At 35.3% G+C, this 17,877-nt stretch overlaps 4 protein-coding genes and 1 long non-coding RNA gene across 7 annotated transcripts; 3 read left to right on the top strand and 2 right to left on the bottom strand.

Annotated features, from left to right (window-relative positions):
- Window positions 1-263: 263 nt before the first annotated feature.
- On the bottom strand, window positions 264-4,483 carry LOC103857832 (probable inactive lysine-specific demethylase JMJ19). 2 transcript variants are annotated; one of them, XM_009135073.3, is made up of 8 exons: window positions 4,261-4,483; window positions 3,334-3,806; window positions 2,882-2,959; window positions 2,318-2,767; window positions 2,027-2,233; window positions 1,548-1,709; window positions 1,088-1,456; window positions 264-1,020 (listed from the first exon to the last, which is right to left on the bottom strand). In XM_009135073.3, the coding sequence occupies exons 2-8, from the start codon at window positions 3,757-3,759 to the stop codon at window positions 496-498; spliced, it is 2,217 nt and encodes a 738-aa protein (XP_009133321.1). In that variant the 5' UTR covers window positions 3,760-3,806; window positions 4,261-4,483; the 3' UTR covers window positions 264-495. The 2 variants fall into 2 exon arrangements, with proteins under 2 accessions (XP_009133321.1, XP_009133319.1); XM_009135071.3 differs by having other exon boundaries at window positions 4,224-4,402.
- LOC117132779 lies at window positions 3,365-4,146 on the top strand. Its single transcript, XR_004456328.1, has 2 exons — window positions 3,365-3,509; window positions 3,576-4,146. It is a non-coding gene; the product is annotated as an uncharacterized LOC117132779 (long non-coding RNA).
- Window positions 4,484-4,576: 93 nt separating the features above from the next.
- On the bottom strand, window positions 4,577-6,757 carry LOC103857831 (inorganic phosphate transporter 1-4). The gene has a single exon (XM_033287787.1). The coding sequence runs from the start codon at window positions 6,714-6,716 to the stop codon at window positions 5,109-5,111; it is 1,608 nt and encodes a 535-aa protein (XP_033143678.1). The 5' UTR covers window positions 6,717-6,757; the 3' UTR covers window positions 4,577-5,108.
- Window positions 6,758-10,413: 3,656 nt separating this feature from the next.
- LOC103857829 (probable E3 ubiquitin-protein ligase BAH1-like) lies at window positions 10,414-14,931 on the top strand. Its single transcript, XM_009135066.3, has 7 exons — window positions 10,414-10,529; window positions 10,672-10,906; window positions 11,529-11,773; window positions 11,852-12,103; window positions 12,210-12,347; window positions 12,446-12,504; window positions 12,864-14,931. The coding sequence occupies exons 2-7, from the start codon at window positions 10,705-10,707 to the stop codon at window positions 12,967-12,969; spliced, it is 1,002 nt and encodes a 333-aa protein (XP_009133314.1). The 5' UTR covers window positions 10,414-10,529; window positions 10,672-10,704; the 3' UTR covers window positions 12,970-14,931.
- A 72-nt stretch (window positions 14,932-15,003) lies between these two features.
- Window positions 15,004-17,824, top strand: LOC103857828 (calcium-dependent protein kinase 20). 2 transcript variants are annotated; one of them, XM_009135065.2, is made up of 7 exons: window positions 15,004-15,940; window positions 16,119-16,262; window positions 16,347-16,499; window positions 16,575-16,690; window positions 16,974-17,141; window positions 17,220-17,444; window positions 17,546-17,824. In XM_009135065.2, exons 1-7 carry the CDS (start codon window positions 15,127-15,129, stop codon window positions 17,624-17,626), a joined length of 1,701 nt encoding a protein of 566 aa, XP_009133313.1. In that variant the 5' UTR covers window positions 15,004-15,126; the 3' UTR covers window positions 17,627-17,824. The 2 variants fall into 2 exon arrangements, with proteins under 2 accessions (XP_009133313.1, XP_033143676.1); XM_033287785.1 differs by having other exon boundaries at window positions 16,974-17,444.
- Window positions 17,825-17,877: the final 53 nt, after the last annotated feature.

Below are 17,877 nucleotides of genomic sequence, written 5' to 3'. Positions count from 1 at the left end.
AAGTACGAAATGCATAAAACATACCAAAAAACCAAGAAACAGAGATAATTAAGACTTCGAATGAAAGTCAGGTAGACAGACCAGTGTCACTGTGTCAATTTCATCATCACTATTCACTAGTCAAGGGATTATCTGTGACTGTCCCGTGAAAGTTCTAGTGTGTACGGTATGGTCAACAGCAGCTTGTGGTTTCCCTTCTTGGCAAACAGGATTGGCTAGAATATATAATTCTCGTAATATATTAATAAATTTTATAAGAAAAATATATAAAAATATTTTTAAGCAAACAGAACTGTTTTCAAACAAATTTGACTTTAGAGTTGTACTTCTAGGGTTTAAATTTTTTTTTGTGGCTAACATAATGGTGCAAATTTGCAAACCAATCTACTCCTTTGACTAAACTACTTAAAACCAAAACATTCCTTTTATATCCATCCCTCCTTCTGCTTCTTTGCCATGTTGACAGCAGAAGAATCCCATGGCCTGATTGATTTATTAGAACAAGGGTTTAGGGTCCACAGGCCCTGACTCATTATCATTTTCCTCTTTGACATTCATTATCTCTATGATCGATCTCACTTTCCCTCTTGCCTTCATCTGCTCCTTACCCCCAGTTTCAACATCTTGCATAACCTCATCTGTTGTCTTGCCTTTGTCCCCACCAGGTTGTGAACTTCTGATGGCAGGAGAAGCACAATAGTTGCCATCTATGTTTCCCCATTTGAACATACAGCTGAGCTTACGTTGTTCCAACGCCTCTGCAAGAATGTTCAGCTCATCGATGGTGTACCTATACAGAAAACTCTTCTTGTCATACGGACAGGCACAGAGATTCTTCATGTGGCTCAGACACGAGTAACGGTCAGCAGAACATGAACACTGCACAGCGGAAAGATGCAAATCCACAAAGCATACACAGCATGCCCTCTTGCTCACATCATCAAAACTCTCCTTCATCCTTTGTGGTTTTAGTGGACCACTAAGGTACTGAACTCTGCTTTTCTCCTTCTTGACCCGTGACTACATAAAAAGAGAAGAAGGTAGTGAGCAAGTTCCTAAGACAAGCAAAGAAGAAGGGTGAGCATACCTTAACAGTGTTGGAGAACATCCCCTCCTTACCACAAGCATTAAACCATCTCATATTGCCTGATGTTTCCTTCTTGGTCAAAGAGTATTCCTTAAGGCATTTCACAGCTTCACTAGCAGCTCCAAACAGTACCTTGTCATACGATAATAACGATTTTCGTTTCTTCTCTTGATTCTGCAGAGCATCAATTTCCTTATGGGGTAACCAATCAAGGGTAGCGAAATTTGCTATCTCCAGACAGTTAAAGCCACAGTCAACGGCAGAGTAATACGTCCCTGGAAACAATATAACATACTGTCCACGGTTCTGGACACACCGGGTCACTGGTATACCTTCCATGTGCAACGCATATGGAGACATTGCCATCACCTGCCAAATTAATTAGCTTCCCTTGTGTTTTCTTTCTGAGTTTTGAAAAAGAGTGACTTGCATAGATGCGTAGTGACTTTTAACTACTTACAGAATCATAACTCCTCTTTGACTGTTCTCCTGACACCTTAGGGACAAAGCTCTCCATGAAAGCCTTGAACTTATAACGATGACACCCTGCAACAGAATACCACACTCTAGGAGCGCCTGTATGCAGATAGCAGAGCGAGTAGAGTCTCTCCTTCTCAGATTTCTGTTCAGCATCATATATTCCATGAGACAATAGAAGCAAATTAGATTGCAAAACTTAAAAACGCTGCAAGAACAACCAATGCAAGAACAACCAATGTTCAAGAAACTGGTAGGCGGTAGACCCATTTTTTGAGCATCTAGACCGATTTTCCTTTCTTTTTCTTAATCGTTTTTGAAAACTCGTTTCGTTTAGAACCAGTTTGCCGCCTAGACCGACTTTTAGAACACTGAGAAAAAAAGTATAGTGATAGCTTGCAGAATAGATGCTATTTCTGACAGAAAATGACAACACAGCTTGACATGAACATTAAAACTTACCCACAACTGGGAAGACAAGCACATTCCCACACTTAAGCGAGGAACACAAACTGATTCACAGTCGTCAAACGTTAGAAGAGAGCCAGGAAGCTTCGCTGTGTTGTTCAGATTCCAACCTGATGTTTTGTACTTGCAAGATTCAGATGATCCAGATAAAGGAAATCCACTGCCAAACGTTTTGGTATCTATATTATTCCCATAAAGCACCTAATTTTACACCACGAGTTAGTACCTTAGCCAGTTTCATATACAGTATATATAAAAGCAATAAACTTGATTTTTTAATATTACCCCTAGTTCAACAAATGGATTCACAAGAAGTTTTCTAAACTCTTTCTCAACGTCTGCCACCGTTGGCCATGCGTCTACGGATGGAGATGAATACATGGAAGCCAGAACCTTCTCCTTTACGCGAAAATGGCTCTCCAAATATGAATCTGCAAAGTTCTTGAACGTCTCCAAAGTATACTCATTACCAAGTTCTGTTCTACAGAACTTAGCCTTGTGAAACGTATCATCATCATCACTATCAGCATCAGTCTCCTTTTTGATCTTTGGGTCCTCGGTCTGAACTCCATCAAAGATCTGGACTTGAGTGAAAAATCTGGATCCCTCCCATATTTTTCTCTCGCCAAGAAGACATGGAGGATCCCATGAAGGAGGAGGAACCACACAACAGATTCCATGAGGTTCAGATATGTCACGCAAGCTTGCAATGTAAGATAGTGTGTCATTGTATTCCTGAACATTCGGTAACTCTAGGTTAGAGAAAAAGTAACATATTACCAAAGAAGACTAAAGCAATTTAATACCCTAATTTTTCTTTCCATCAAAGCAAAGCAAAGCAAAACTAACCTTCTCGGTTGGGTTAAACACTGGAGCTTCCTCAAGGACAACCTTCTTGGAGACTCTCGGTAGCCGTCTTGGATGTACCTGTGAAATGAATTAGTAATTACTTTAGCAAAGACTCAACATACATTCTTGATACCTACATTCTCATACATCTAAAAGCATAGTATAGCTATCTGAATTGGCACATCAAGCTCCACTAAATCATTTTTGCAGACATTAAAGTAACTAAAACCATAAGGGGATAGTAGGGATATGGAATCCACAGTAAGAAAAACTCTACCTTAACCAACATCTTATACATCAAGCCTAGTGTCTATTCACAACCATATGATTGTATTAGGCAGACAAAAGAACTGAGAAATGATAAGAAAACAGATCCACATACCATTCACCACAAGAGCATAATAAGTTAAAAGACAGGAAAGAAGTTAGACATAGTATGATAGTAATGGGACCTGAGGTTTCGTTGGCTTTAAGACCCCTGAGCTGGGAGTTGTATGATCATGCACAATCCACGGTCGGCTGTTAACAAGCTTCTGGAAACTATCTGCATCTCCTGGACGGAATCCATTTGTCTTCTCTTGTACCTTCCTAAGCACAAACCTTGCTTGAGACTCAAAACCTGGCGGAGGTGACAAGAACTTGTCTACATTTCCAGATTTCGAACTTCTGTTCACACCTTCAAAGCCTGGCGGAGGTGACAAGAACTTGTCTACATTTCCAGATTTCGAACTTCTGTTCACACCTTCAAAGCCTGGTGGAGGTGACAACAACTTGTCCACCTTTACAGATTTGGAACAACCTTCAAAACCTGGCGGAGGTGACAAGAACTTGTCCACATTTCCAGATTTCGAACTTGTGTTCCCACCTTCAATGCCCATTAAACCTTACAGCCACCTCCCAGTAGTCTAGTGTATTGAACAATAATCTGCAGTAGATAAGATCGTTTCATCATCATTAGTGCCTTATTATAAACATCACAACAAACCACAGAACAAGTATTATTAATAAAATTCTCCTCTTGGTTGGTCTTGGAACCTTACTCCTTCCTACAGGAAACTAACTTTCGAACAGATTCAGATATTTAAAAGCCAATCTTTACATTAAAACGTTCTGGGTTTCTCAAAATGAAACTTCTTTCAAAATGGGTTCACTAAAGGAAGCTCCTTTTCAATCATAAAGATGCAAATCATTTGCAGCCCCTAGCTAAGATTGAACCTAAGCGTCTCAAAACAAGTATCGAATCTTAGGATACAAAATCTAACCCGGAAAAAAAAAAATTGAACTGTTTGGCAATTGAAAGATAACATTTTTTAAAAGACGAGAATCAAAGTAGAACACACACCCAGGAGAACAGAGGTCTGAAGAGTTGCAGATATTACCGAAGCAAATACTTCTGGTCCTTTTTATCAGTGGAGATAAGAAATAAAATATGTTCATTTCCTTGTGCGAGTGCTACCAAATAAGACAGTTTAGAGGAGGACACTGAACACGAAGCAAACAAGTTTCAGATACATTTCTTAATTGAAAAAAAAAAATCTCATAAGAAATCTCTTATAAGAGAAACAAATTTCTCTCTTTATTTTTTATATTTTCTCATGTTTTTAATTTTAATGACAAGATTTTTTTTAAAGATAATATTATAATATATATATATATATATATATATATCTGACGCTGCAATTTATGATGTATGTCTTGGATTTTATTAGATAGTTAGTTAATCACATTTACTTATAAAAAATTAAACACATTAATATCTATATATATTATATGTGTAGTTTTTATATATACTGTTTTTTTGTCAACATTTTTATCATTGATTTATAGTATACTGTTATTTATTGATATATTAAAATTATTTGATTTCTACCTAGTTTTCTGTATATAATTGGTCATTCTCATTAGTTATGAAGGTTGACTACTATTACTAGAGCATTTTTAAAAACGTTTCTTTTTGTGGTCCACTTCATATTAATTATAAAGCCCAGTGGGCTAGTTTACAAACAGAACTCGGGGAGGAAAAATAATCCAATATATGTTAAGCCCAAATAAACAGTGAAAAGGATAAGATCAGCTCTTGTCCAATTTAGAAATCGAGCTTAAACCGATTCGTGAATGTTTTGGTTTTCTGTAACACTTTATTTAAACATCAATAGATCACCCGCGCACACACAAAAAAACTTGAGAGAAGAAAAAAAAATAAGAATAACAAAAGGTGTATTATCACCTAAACAATTGGGACCGTTCTATTCCCATTGTTGGTGTTCTCATGATTGTCTCCATTTTCACCAGATATTTCTTCAAGCGACTTACCTTTAGCTTCAGGCACCAAGAAAGTGAAGAGAATACCCAAAAAGCTAACCACACCTAACATGATAAGCGAGTTCTTGACACCAATCCCTGGAGGATATCCTGCACTTGTCTTGTTCTTATCTGGACTTTGAGCCAAGTACAAAAACCCAAAAGCACCAACAATTGCACCCAATTTTCCTGATGCTGCAGAGATACCATGGCATGTGGATCTGAACCGGGCCGGAAATATCTCAGCCGGTACAACAAAGGTTGTAACATTAGGTCCAAAGTTGGCAAAAAAGAATGTTAACGAGTACATGACTACGAATCCAATTCGGTTCTCCTTGTGAGTCCAGTGGTCGTAAGGAATAGCTAGAGCAAACATAAAGACCGTCATGAAGAAGAATCCCATCAGCTGTATAGCAAATCTTCCAATGACGTCGATGAAAGCAACTGTGAACCAGTAACCAGGCATCGTGCTACACAAGGCAATGAGTGTTTGCGCTCGTGCGATCTTGAAAACTTCTTGAATCGCGCTCATGGTTTGAGCCGGAGGTATCCAGCCAATTGCACTGAAAATATCTTTCTGGAAAAGGTTTGAACTGTAGAAAGCGATGTCGAGAAGGAACCATGTTGATGCAGTCCCCAGCAAATGAAGTCCATGACGTTTCATGAATTCCTTGGAGAACAAGGAATATGATTTAGACTTATCATTTGAGATATATTCCACTATCCCCTGCTCCGCCTCTATCTCCACTTGCAAAACCCTAGCCATATCTGAAGCAGCTTGCTTTGCGTCTTTAGCAACCAAAGCTGTGTATCTCGCGGTTTCAGGCATCTTTGACCTAGAGTAAAACGTCATTGCCGCAGGAAGAGCACCAAACATCAGGATTATACGCCATACAAAATCTGCTTGTGGTACCGTGGATCGCAAGGCATCTTCCGCATAGGTAGGAGCAGGGAACTTAGCTTCAAAAACAGCTGAAATAATAATAGCGAAAATGCCACCAGCCATAATCCCAAACCCTTGCATGGCAAAAACCGCAGCGATAAACGCACCACGAGTCTTCTTGTTAGCGTATTCAGACATGATCGTAGCGGACAAAGGATAGTCACCCCCAATCCCAAACCCAAGCCAAAACCTAAAGAAACATAGCGTGGCCATCACGGATTTTGGCTTGTGTCCGAAAGAGAGACCAGAGGCTACAGAGCAAAGGATCATGATCATCAGCGTCATACCGTAAACTTTCTTCCTCCCGAGCTTATCACCAAGCCACCCGAAAAAGAGTTGACCGGTGAGGGTCCCACAGAAGGCAACGCCGTTGACGGCGGCGGAAACGTTGGGAGGGAGAGTCCCAGGCACCTTGGAGCCTGGAACGTGGTAGTAAATGCGGCCCAGGAGCTTTGTAACGAGAGAGATGCAAAAGAGATCGTAAGCGTCGGTGAAGAATCCCATTCCGGCGATTACAATCGCCGTGAAATGGTACCATTGCGTCTTGGCTACATCAAGTGCATTCAACACTTGTAACTGATCCCCTGGCATTCTTATTCACCTCTGTAATTTCATCACAGGATTAATATTAGTAACTTTTAGTAGCATTTTTGGGCGTTATAAGATCGACTTATATGAATCAGGTAGAATGAAACATGTGTGGGATCTCTTAACTATCAACTTAAAAAAGAAATCACTCCTGAATGTTGTGGATAAGTTGTTACTGATTTAAATTATCAATTAAAACAAAACAGAAGAGGAATTTAATAAGATGAATGGAATGTAATATAAAACTCGATCATCTGAATAATTTTATTTCATTCCATAAGAATAATTTTATTTCATCCGACCATTTTTCCACTACATTTCATTCATTTTATTTCATTCCCTTCAATTCTATTTATTGGTTGTTTGATTTACTAGTTATAGTCTAAAACTCGATCATCCGAATAATCTGACTGATAGTAGATTTTCAAACAGAAGAATGAAGAGAAAGAACCACATAACCATCTAAAACATCTAAAACATAAATGAAGAGAGACTTACATGAATATACAATGATCTTCCTTTATTTGTGGGGAAAATGTAGAGAGGGCAAGGAGTGGAATGAGCGTTGAAGCTGCTGATGAAGAAGGATAGAGTGCAAGTTCTAAACGGCCATTTATATGCAACTCTATATGAGATATTTCATTTGCTATTTCTGTATATTATCCCTTGAATGACGCCGTTTTTGGAATCTTCATTATTTTTTCCTCTTTTTACTAACTTTTATTGTACTCGTTTAGGTATTACTAGGACAGGATGCATGCTTCGTTTTGTTGTATTACCTGAAAACAGCTGTTCAACTATTTTCTCAAAAAAAAAAAAACAGCTGTTCGACTATAATATTTTTTTTCTTACTCATAGACGTAGTTGACCATGAATTATTTTATGATATACAAAGTTTTAAATTCTTTGGAAGTACAAATACCTTCAATTTTGGGATGTTGCTCATTTAAGAAAATCACTAGATACCCATTTCCTCGTATGCGGTTTAGTCAGTTATATAAGTTTCAAATATAAGTATTAAATTGGTGGGTTTGACAAAAAAATGTATTAAATTGGTGTAAAATAAATAAAAATTATAATAAAATGAATCTGATTAGCAGTTGGTTTAAACTTTGATTAGCTATTAAAGAAACGATATTCTGTTTGTCAATTTCGAGATTATCATTTAACTGAGAATATATAAAATTTAATAAAATTATTTCAGTTAATATCACATATTAGGAGTGATTCGTTGGACGGTACGAGGAGACTTTAACTTTAATTTTCATCTACAACCTTAAATATTACCAATCATGATTTATATTAATTTTTAAAGTTACAGCAAAAAAAATAAAACTACAGCCAAATAACACAAAAAATAGTTATAAAATTTTTATTTTCTAAAACTCCATCTTTTTAACTGTAGAAAATTTTAAAGGTATATCTTTTAAAGTTAAATAAAAAAATCCTACAAACTAAATTTTAAAGTAAATTTTCTACAGCTACAATCCAATCAATATTATATATTCTTAACGAATACAAATTCTACCTTCACTTTTAAAAAAAAATGAATTTTCAATTTCAGATTGAACATTTTTATTCCAAAATAAAAATGATCAAATTAATACGATTTTATTAATCATCTAAATTATACTTAGTTAGGTATACCTAGTTGTACCATCATAATCGGTTTCATGTTAGCTCTAAAATCATTACAAAACATTTTCTTATGTGCGATTCAGTATTTAGTTTAAACTGTTTTAGGTTTTTACACTACCAATCAAGTTAAACTAAAACCATGCAAATACTTTTGCAAAAAGAGATGATAAAGAAGAAATTTATGAAATAAAGATAGAGAAGTATTGGAAGAAGAAATATGTTACAAGAAACATAATAGCATTCGAAATCTAATTTAGTCCACAGTAATAGAGTTGCTGAGGTATGGTCAACCTTTTGGCCAAATAAATTAAGAGGGAAGGGGGATGCCATGTGGTGAGAGTAATTACGAACCCTTAAGAATAATTTTATATGTTTACTGTTGACGCCGAAAACAATTGTTTTTGAACGATGATCCTAGAATGATTGTTTTTTTGGAGTCATAGTGAATCACCACTAATGAGAGCACCTCTAGTAGATAATTATAATTAGTTGGTAAATTGTTGACTCAAAATAATATTTTTTCGGACAATGCCAAAATATAAACCGGTCTTGAAATCTAAATAAAATCCATTAATAAATATTTATAATTTTGTATTTATTTTAAAATTAAATACTAATATAATATTATGTTGAAAGACAAATTAAATTCTTATTGGAAATACTTTTAGAAGAGGATTGGTGACGCCGACCCAAAACTTGATTAGCTTATCAAGTTTAGCATGTCCTCGTCCTATGATATTCATAGAGCTGCGTAACTTTAGCCCTAAGGTGACATAAAACTTTGCCCCACCAAACTTGACAGTACCAATAATTAACTTACGAAAATTCTTACTAAAATATAATTTTCGGAATCCAAATGACAAATACCAAATGACATTGTTTAAAGGGGAGGGTCGTTTAACATGAAGTAATTAGGGGGTTTATGATTCTTTCCGACATGTCATATTCAAGGCCGGTCGTAAGATTTATAGAACATAAAACAACTACAGTATACAATTACAAATTAGATGAGTGTGTTTTGTATAGTTTAGAGATTTTGTTTTTGCCAAATAGTTTAGAGATATTAAGTGCTTAAAATTTATGAATGTTTCATGCGAGCTCCATGATCGGTCCTGGTCATATTCTGATTAATTTTACATTTTTATAGAAGACATGTTGACATGTTCTTACGGCTAAGTGAAAAGGCATGGAATGTATTTCTTTCCTTGAAATTTCATTCACAGTCTTGTTAAATTATCTTTTAATTATATCTAATATCGCAGTACGTGGGACTTTCACAGTTAAAGAGCATTTTTGGACTTCGTCTAAGAAATATTTTTTATAAAAAAACATCGTCTAAGTTTTAGTGCGACAAAATTGAATATTTGACAACATTTACTTTTGCTTTGAGAATTCTAAGGTGGTACTAGTCACCAGATATGGTTTAAAAGAAAAAAGAAATTAATAAGTCAAATGAGTTAAAAAAAAAAATCAATACTCTTAGAAGGGTTTTTTTTTTTCTTTTGAACTACCATATATTTCATTAAAAGGGAAAGCTAGGCCTGAACCCAGGAAATGTACAAATTACATAAAGATGCCTTAGCCAAACAGTTTGCAGGCCAATGCTCTTAGAAGTTAGAATGTATATAATGATTTTTTTTTAATAATGCAAACGGGTTATCCAAATCTAAACCAAACTCATAAAGATCTGAACAGAATCCGAATCGAAATTTATAAGTATCCGAATAGAGCTAAAATATTTAATCCAAAATTTGAATAAATCCGAACCAAATCCTAATGTATCCGAAGCTCGTCCCTGTTTCGAATCATTAATTCAAATACAGAGAGAGTACTTGTTTTACTCGATTTTAACGCTAGCACCAAGAACATTAATAGACTGGATAGTAATTAAATATGCAATTCGTTGGAGCATTCATGGGGACGCGCTTTCTTGGCTCTCTCTAACACGTAAGTGGCATGCCGTTTGAAACGAAGCTATTGAGGAGGTACACAAAGCAACTTTGCTTAGATTTGTTTGTATAACAAAAACCCTAAAAATACCATTAAAAAGTGAAACAAAACCCTAAAATTAGGAAAGCCCAATACACAATAAATTTCAAAGTGACTTCAAAGGGAAGAGATTTTGTCTTCATCAGCCAGCTATCATCTTGATCCTTCCAGATCTCCTACTTTCAATAGGTAATTAATTGGCTAATCTCCTTTTTCTTGGCGATATTTTCTCTATTTAAGCAATTGTAAATTCGTTTTTAGAAAAATCAATCATCTTTGATCGATTGGAAAGTATCCCATATATACTGGCATACATATAAAAATCTTGCAGCCTGAGATTGAGATTGGTGTACTATATGAGAAGATGAAGTTTGGAGAGACGTTTACGGAATATCTACGTGGAGAAGAGGAGTGGTTCCTAGAAAAATGTCGTCATGTTGAATATAAGAAACTCAAGAAAGTGTTAAAGAAATGCAAGACAACATGTAACACCACAAGATCTGATGGTGAACACATCAACTCATCAGCTACTTTGTCTGATTCATGTCAATGCCAGTCTTGCCCTTGTATGTATACCTTCTCTCTTGTTCCCTCTCTTCTTCACCCTTTTACCTTTGCAATTTTAGAGCAATAGTCGAATCCATAGATAATGGGGGGGAACGATCTACAGTGCTCAAGCCTATATATGGCTCTACTCCTTTTGATCATTTACAAGAGCAGATAGGTCTAGCAAAGTATGAAAATAATATATTCCAAAAAAGTCACGAAAATAATATGCTCAATCAAGTTACTGCAATTGGTTTAATTGAGTTGAGATGCTATGTCAACTAAAATGGTATCATAGAGTACAGTTGACCACCCCATGGACTATTCCAATTTTATAGTGGCATGTTTTATATTTCTTCCAATGTTCAAAAGCTGTTAGGTGGTAATTAGGCGATTTATATAAGATTAGCGTCTACCCAGGAATTTAGGCCCTAAGCGTTCATCTAGGTGACACATACACAGATTTTTAGAACATTGCTTACTTCAGTTAAGCAGTTCCACGCTCAAAAAGACGTATTAGTTATGGGTAATCAAAATGTGTGCTTTTATGAAAGTATTTCATATTGTTTACGCGTCGAGTGTTTTTTTTTTCTTTATTCAAGATTAGGTAGTTGATGTGAAAGGTGATATGTTACAATGTAGGGTGTGATGAGATGTTCTTTGCGGAGCTGATGAAGGAAGTTTCTGACATAGCAGGATTCTTTAAGTCAAGAGTTAGGCATCTTCTCCATATTCATGTAGCCACTGGGATGCAAAGATACATGATGCGTCTACGCAGATGCTTCGCGGACGAAAAACAAGCTTTAGTCGAAGAGGGCCAAATCTTGATCCAATACATAACAATGAACGCCATTGCCATCCGTAAAATCCTAAAGAAATATGACAAGGTTAGGCTTATTGCAAAGAATGAAAAATGTATTCGAAATAAACACGCAGGATTGTTAAACTGGTTTAAATGTTTTCAGGTGCATGGCTCAGACAATGGTAAGAACTTCAAGTTGAAAATGCGAGCAGAGCGTATAGAGCTGTTGCACTCACCTTGGCTCATAGAACTTGGAGCCTTTTATCTTAACTCTGGGCTGGACAAAGTTGGAAACTTTAAGAACTCTTTTGGTCGAGTCTCATGTGAAAATCTCAACGAAGATCAACCAATGATGAAGCTCATGCTGCCTAACACAACAGAGCTCGAGTTTGATCTAACTTGCGCAATCTGCCTGGTACAAAATGAAAAAAAAGACATAGACAAATGTATTTTACATGTTTAAATCATTTTCTCACATGGAGGTGAAGATTAATAGTTTTTTTTTGTTGATTTTTTGGCAGGAAACGGTATTCAATCCCTACGCCTTAAAATGTGGTCACATATTTTGTAAAGCGTGTGCATGCTCGGCTGCTTCTGTAATGATTTTCCAAGGCGTTAAAGCAGCACCACAATGTTCCAAATGTCCCATATGTAGAGAGGTCTGTTTAGATTCTTGCAACACTAAATATTTTTTTTTCTCTCAAGTTTTGTTTCCATTATCTATACTGAGGTGTTGATTGTTACATGTGTTATGCAGGTTGGAGTTTATGCGGAAGCAGTTCACATGATCGAGCTCCACCTACTGTTAAAGATACGGTGAGACAAATCTCTAATTTAGATGTCACCAAACCAGTATATGTGTCAGTTAAATTTTGAACTTTTGATTATTTTATATATCTACTAGAGAATAATGCTTTCATTTGCTTATATAGTTACGGGAAGATGAAGTTTTAAACGAATTCTTTGTACTTCAAATTTGTAAAAGCTAAAAGTTTGAATTCATCATAAATGAGTTATTCAAAATTATTTCTGTTTTTTTCTTTCTTGAGGTGGTATAGATTATTCAAAGTTGCTATACTATAGGCACTCACATTTTCTATCCATGGACGTCAATATATGAAGAATTCTATATAAAAGCTCAGTAAATATGATTTGTGTTCATAATATTTTTGCAGATGCAAAGAGTATTGGAAGGAGAGGGCAATGGGGGAACGGTCTGAGATGGTGAAGCAGTCTAAAATGTTTTGGAACGAACAGACGATTCATATGATCGGTTACTAGTCATTACTTCTTCAATCATAAAAACTTATTTAAATTAAACAAAAGTGAGGAGAAAAAAAAATTCTGCCATTCCCGTTCATTATAAATAAAACAGCACTAATTAGGATTTTTTTCTTTGATAAGACATAAATCAAGTTGTGTTAGAATTTTTTATGTTCTGGATACGTTATGATAATTTATTACTATAGCCTACCAAACAATACGTGGTTTTAAAATAAAAAATTACATTAACTGATGTATTTTAAGACATATTGTATGAAAACATTTGTTTGCTTCGACTATATATGAGAGATGTTTGATGAAAATGAAATAATGAATAGATGAGCGCGTCTAAAAAACAAAAAGAACAGATGAAGATCAAAATAGTAGGGGTGCTAAGTTATTTAAACCTAACCATAACTAGTTGTTATTTAACCAGAAACTTAAATAAACATAAATCCATAATGTGACTATTCACACAGTCGCACGTCCTAATTTTATTTTTAATCGTTTTTCCGTTACGCGTAATTTGTCTATTGCTTTTTTGTTCTCATTTTGTTAAGTCTGAGACTTCTACTCGATTGCAGTGGGCCCTTCTCAGTCATGTGTATTCATTCGGTTGTATGACCAATTTAGCTTAACTCCGAGTTGATCATCATCTATCCTCGTCTTTTCATTTTGTTGCCAATTCTATAATCTCTTTTAAGCTCCATACCATCTAAGAGACAAAAACTTACAAATACATGATATGCAACATAAGACTATATATACTTGTCCGTATTTATGTAATGAGCAAAATCCCCTAGACATTATTAAAAAAAAATGATTTGTTTTTTTTTACTTATGTGTTATCTGTACAATTACTTTCACTAAAAAACATGACATGACACACCAATAATTATATATGGCTTATGGCTAATTGTGATTTGGACAATCACATTTACTTTTGATTTATATTTTTAGAATATAGTAATAATTCATATATCATCATCAAAGTAAATATTTTTAAATATAAAATAAATAATAAAAAGATAAAATATAACAACATTTCAATATTTTAAAAAATTTCTATTTCTTATAATCGTACAATTTTTATTACTAAAAAAGTTCTTCAAAATTTTATGCAATTTTGAAAAATATGTAATCCCATAATTTTTTTATCCTAATACATTAGTTTCCTTTTGATATCTATAAATTTTAGAAATACTATTTACTTTTACTTGTTGATAATTATACAATTTTCTATCAAATTTTTATACAAGTTGATTTAATATAGATGATTATTATTTATCTACAAAAGTAATAGTAAATTTTTGATAAAATTATTTTAAAGTGTAAAATTGTGAGAATATTTATAAACATTAATTTATGCTACTTACAAGTTGATTCTGAGAATTTACATCATTAGCATAAATTTTGAATATTTATAGACATTAATTTATACTACTTACAAGTTGGTTTTTCTATCAAATATACATAATTTTGTATAAAATTATTATTTTATAAAAGTTTATTTAATATATTTTAACTAAAATAAATAGATAAAAATCTATCCAAGACTATAATTTTAAATATATACATATCTATTAGTAATTACAATTTTAAAATAAACTTAAAATTTAAGATTTTTATTATTGCACATGGTGCAGAAAAACACAAAAGTAAGAATGAAACATAGACAAAACCAATTCATTTCATTTTTTTTCAATAAGGAAACAAAATACAAGTCTCCAAAAGTTGTTTATAATAGACGGCCATGCTACGACCACTAATTGTTTTTTTTTTTGTGGAAATTATGACCACTAATTATTCATCTTCCTTATTCTCCCATTTCCTCTTCCCCTCCTCCTTTGATCAGCATCAGGTCATGAGATTTTCTCGGAAGCAAAACCATTCCACCAAATTCAAGAAATTCCACAAAATTTATCATCAAGAATACAGCTTCCGGCGTATAGAAGGAGAAACTGCATGCATAAGCGAGAATATCAACTCTGTTCCCATATTGGTAGGTTGTGTTCATCTCACGTTTCCTTTATTTGCCCTGTGTCTATTTTAAGACACATCAAGAACTCGATGGATGCGTTGATGAGTGGTTTGTGTCGGAGAGAAACGGTGATCGCGAGAAGGTAAGAGAGAGATATAGAAACAAACCGAAGGAATAGCAAAACTAGGGTTTCAATGGGAAACACATGCACGGGTCCGAAACTGAACCCTAATGGGTTCCTTCAATCCGTTAGTGCCGCTGTTTGGCGTAATCAGAAACCAGACGAGAGCCTCGAGAGCAACAAGGACGACAGCAGCAAGAAGAAGAGCGTTCATGGCGGTGACAACGCTCCCTCCGCCGTGGATCCAACTCCAAGCACACCACCTCCTCCGGTGAAAATGGCCAACGAAGAAGCACCAAAATGTATCAACAACGATGAGAATCCAAAGCCTAAGAAAGAGGCACACATGAAACGAATGGCGAGCGCGGGTCTACAAATAGACTCCGTACTCGGGAGAAAAACTGAAAATCTCAAGGAGATCTATAGCGTGGGGAGGAAGTTAGGTCAAGGGCAATTCGGGACGACGTTTCTTTGCGTGGATAAGAAGACAAACAAAGAACTCGCTTGCAAAACCATCGCCAAGAGGAAACTCACGACCCCTGAGGACATAGAAGATGTGAGAAGAGAGATTCAGATAATGCATCATTTGTCTGGACATCCCAACGTGATTCAGATCGTTGGTGCGTATGAAGACGCTGTAGGTGTTCATGTCGTGATGGAGATTTGTGAAGGTGGAGAGCTGTTCGATAGGATCATACAGAGAGGTCATTACACCGAGAGAAAAGCTGCTGAGCTTGCAAGAACCATCGTTGGTGTTATTGAAGCTTGTCATTCTCTTGGTGTGATGCATCGTGATCTTAAGCCTGAGAACTTCTTGTTTGTTAGTGGAGATGAAGAAGCTGCGCTCAAGACTATAGACTTTGGTCTCTCTGTCTTCTTCAAACCAGGTAAGGGCATTCACATTGAGGATATCTCAACTAGTCTCTAAGTAATAATATTTTAATAGAAGTCTTTTTAAGAACTTGGTGTGGATGGCCTAATTAATGTTGTTGTTTTAAATCACTTGTAATTGATATGTTTGGATTCTACATTTAACTTCATGTTCTGGTTTTCTTCCCATAACAGGAGAAACATTCAGTGATGTAGTTGGGAGCCCTTACTATGTGGCTCCAGAAGTTTTAAAGAAACATTATAGTCATGAATGTGATGTTTGGAGTGCTGGAGTTATTATATACATCTTACTAAGTGGTGTCCCTCCGTTTTGGGATGGTAATAGAACTGTTTGGTTCATGCTTAAAGGAATGTTCAAATGGTACTATAGAGAGTGACTGATTGATTGTTATGTTATTCCAGAAACGGAGCAAGGCATATTTGAGCAGGTTTTAAAAGGTGACCTTGACTTTGTATCAGAACCATGGCCCAGCGTATCAGAAAGCGCAAAAGATTTGGTTCGTCGGATGCTGATCAGAGACCCTAAGAAGCGAATGACAGCTCATGAAGTTCTCTGTTAGTGCTCTTTATGAATCAGAAAGTGTTAGCACAGAACTATTTGCAAATATTGTAATATTTATTGTGTTGCAGGTCATCCTTGGGCTAGAGTGGACGGTGTTGCTCTTGATAAACCTCTTGATTCTGCTGTTCTCAGTCGTTTGAAACAGTTTTCTGCCATGAACAAGCTTAAGAAAATTGCTATCAAGGTAAAAAAATATTAGAAAAGTACTAAGCATTAGTAAACTCACATAAAATGTCTCCCTATAAAGAACAACATATAAATTGACATCAGTTTTTGGGGACCATAGAAAATTTAAAAGAACTTTAATAAAAAAGTTAAAAATAAATTGAGAATTTATGTCTATATATATTATTTCTTAAGATTTTGAGGGTCAAAAGCTAATGTCGCACATGGCTTTGCCAGGAACCGGCTCTGATTGCACTTATATCACTCACCATTTTATCTTGTCACGACATGCATTTATTCAGGTGATAGCAGAAAGCTTGTCAGAGGAAGAGATAGCAGGGTTGAAGGAAATGTTCAAGATGATAGATACAGACAACAGTGGACACATCACTCTCGAAGAACTCAAGAAGGGCTTGGACAGAGTTGGTGCTAACCTTAAAGATTCAGAAATATTAGGATTAATGCAAGCAGTACGTCCCATTTCTCTTCTTGCCTTTTACTATATGATATACAAAAGCTATAAAATAATATGGAGACCACATTTTCAGGCGGATATAGATAACAGTGGGACTATAGACTATGGAGAGTTTATAGCAGCGATGGTGCATTTAAACAAAATACAGAAAGAAGACCATTTGTTCACAGCGTTCTCTTATTTTGATAAAGATGGAAGTGGTTATATAACCCGAGAAGAGCTCCAGCAAGGTTGCAAGCAATTTGGCTTAGCGGATGTTCATCTAGACGACATTATAAGCGAAGTTGACAAGGACAATGTAAATAAAAGTTGCTCTTGCATTCAGTAATTACTTAAAAGCACCATTGTTGCTTAAATGATTCCATATGTGTGTGAGTGTGTTGTTGTTTTTTTTGTCAGGATGGAAGAATAGATTACAGTGAGTTCGTGGAGATGATGCAAGACACTGGATTTGGCAAAATGGGTTTAAGGGTGAGTTGAAGAAACAAAACCAGCACCTCAATTTCCACCATTTTTCTAATTAAATCATGTACATTTGATAATTATGCTTGATCATAGAGGTTTCATATTTATTTTCTGTGTTATATTCTTAGTAGGTCAAAGTAAAACTACTCTATAGAATCTTGCATGTAAAATGTTCAGTCTGCTACAATGAAATTACTGTACATATGTTGTAGATTTTTGTTGTTGTTGCATGCTTTTTGTCTGACGCAAATAAAATGTGGTATTTT

Source organism: Brassica rapa, chromosome A03 (genome assembly GCF_000309985.2).
Source record: "Brassica rapa cultivar Chiifu-401-42 chromosome A03, CAAS_Brap_v3.01, whole genome shotgun sequence".
NCBI lineage: Eukaryota > Viridiplantae > Streptophyta > Magnoliopsida > Brassicales > Brassicaceae > Brassica > Brassica rapa.
Note: the sequence above shows the minus strand (reverse complement) of the source record. Positions and strands in the feature narration are given on the sequence as shown.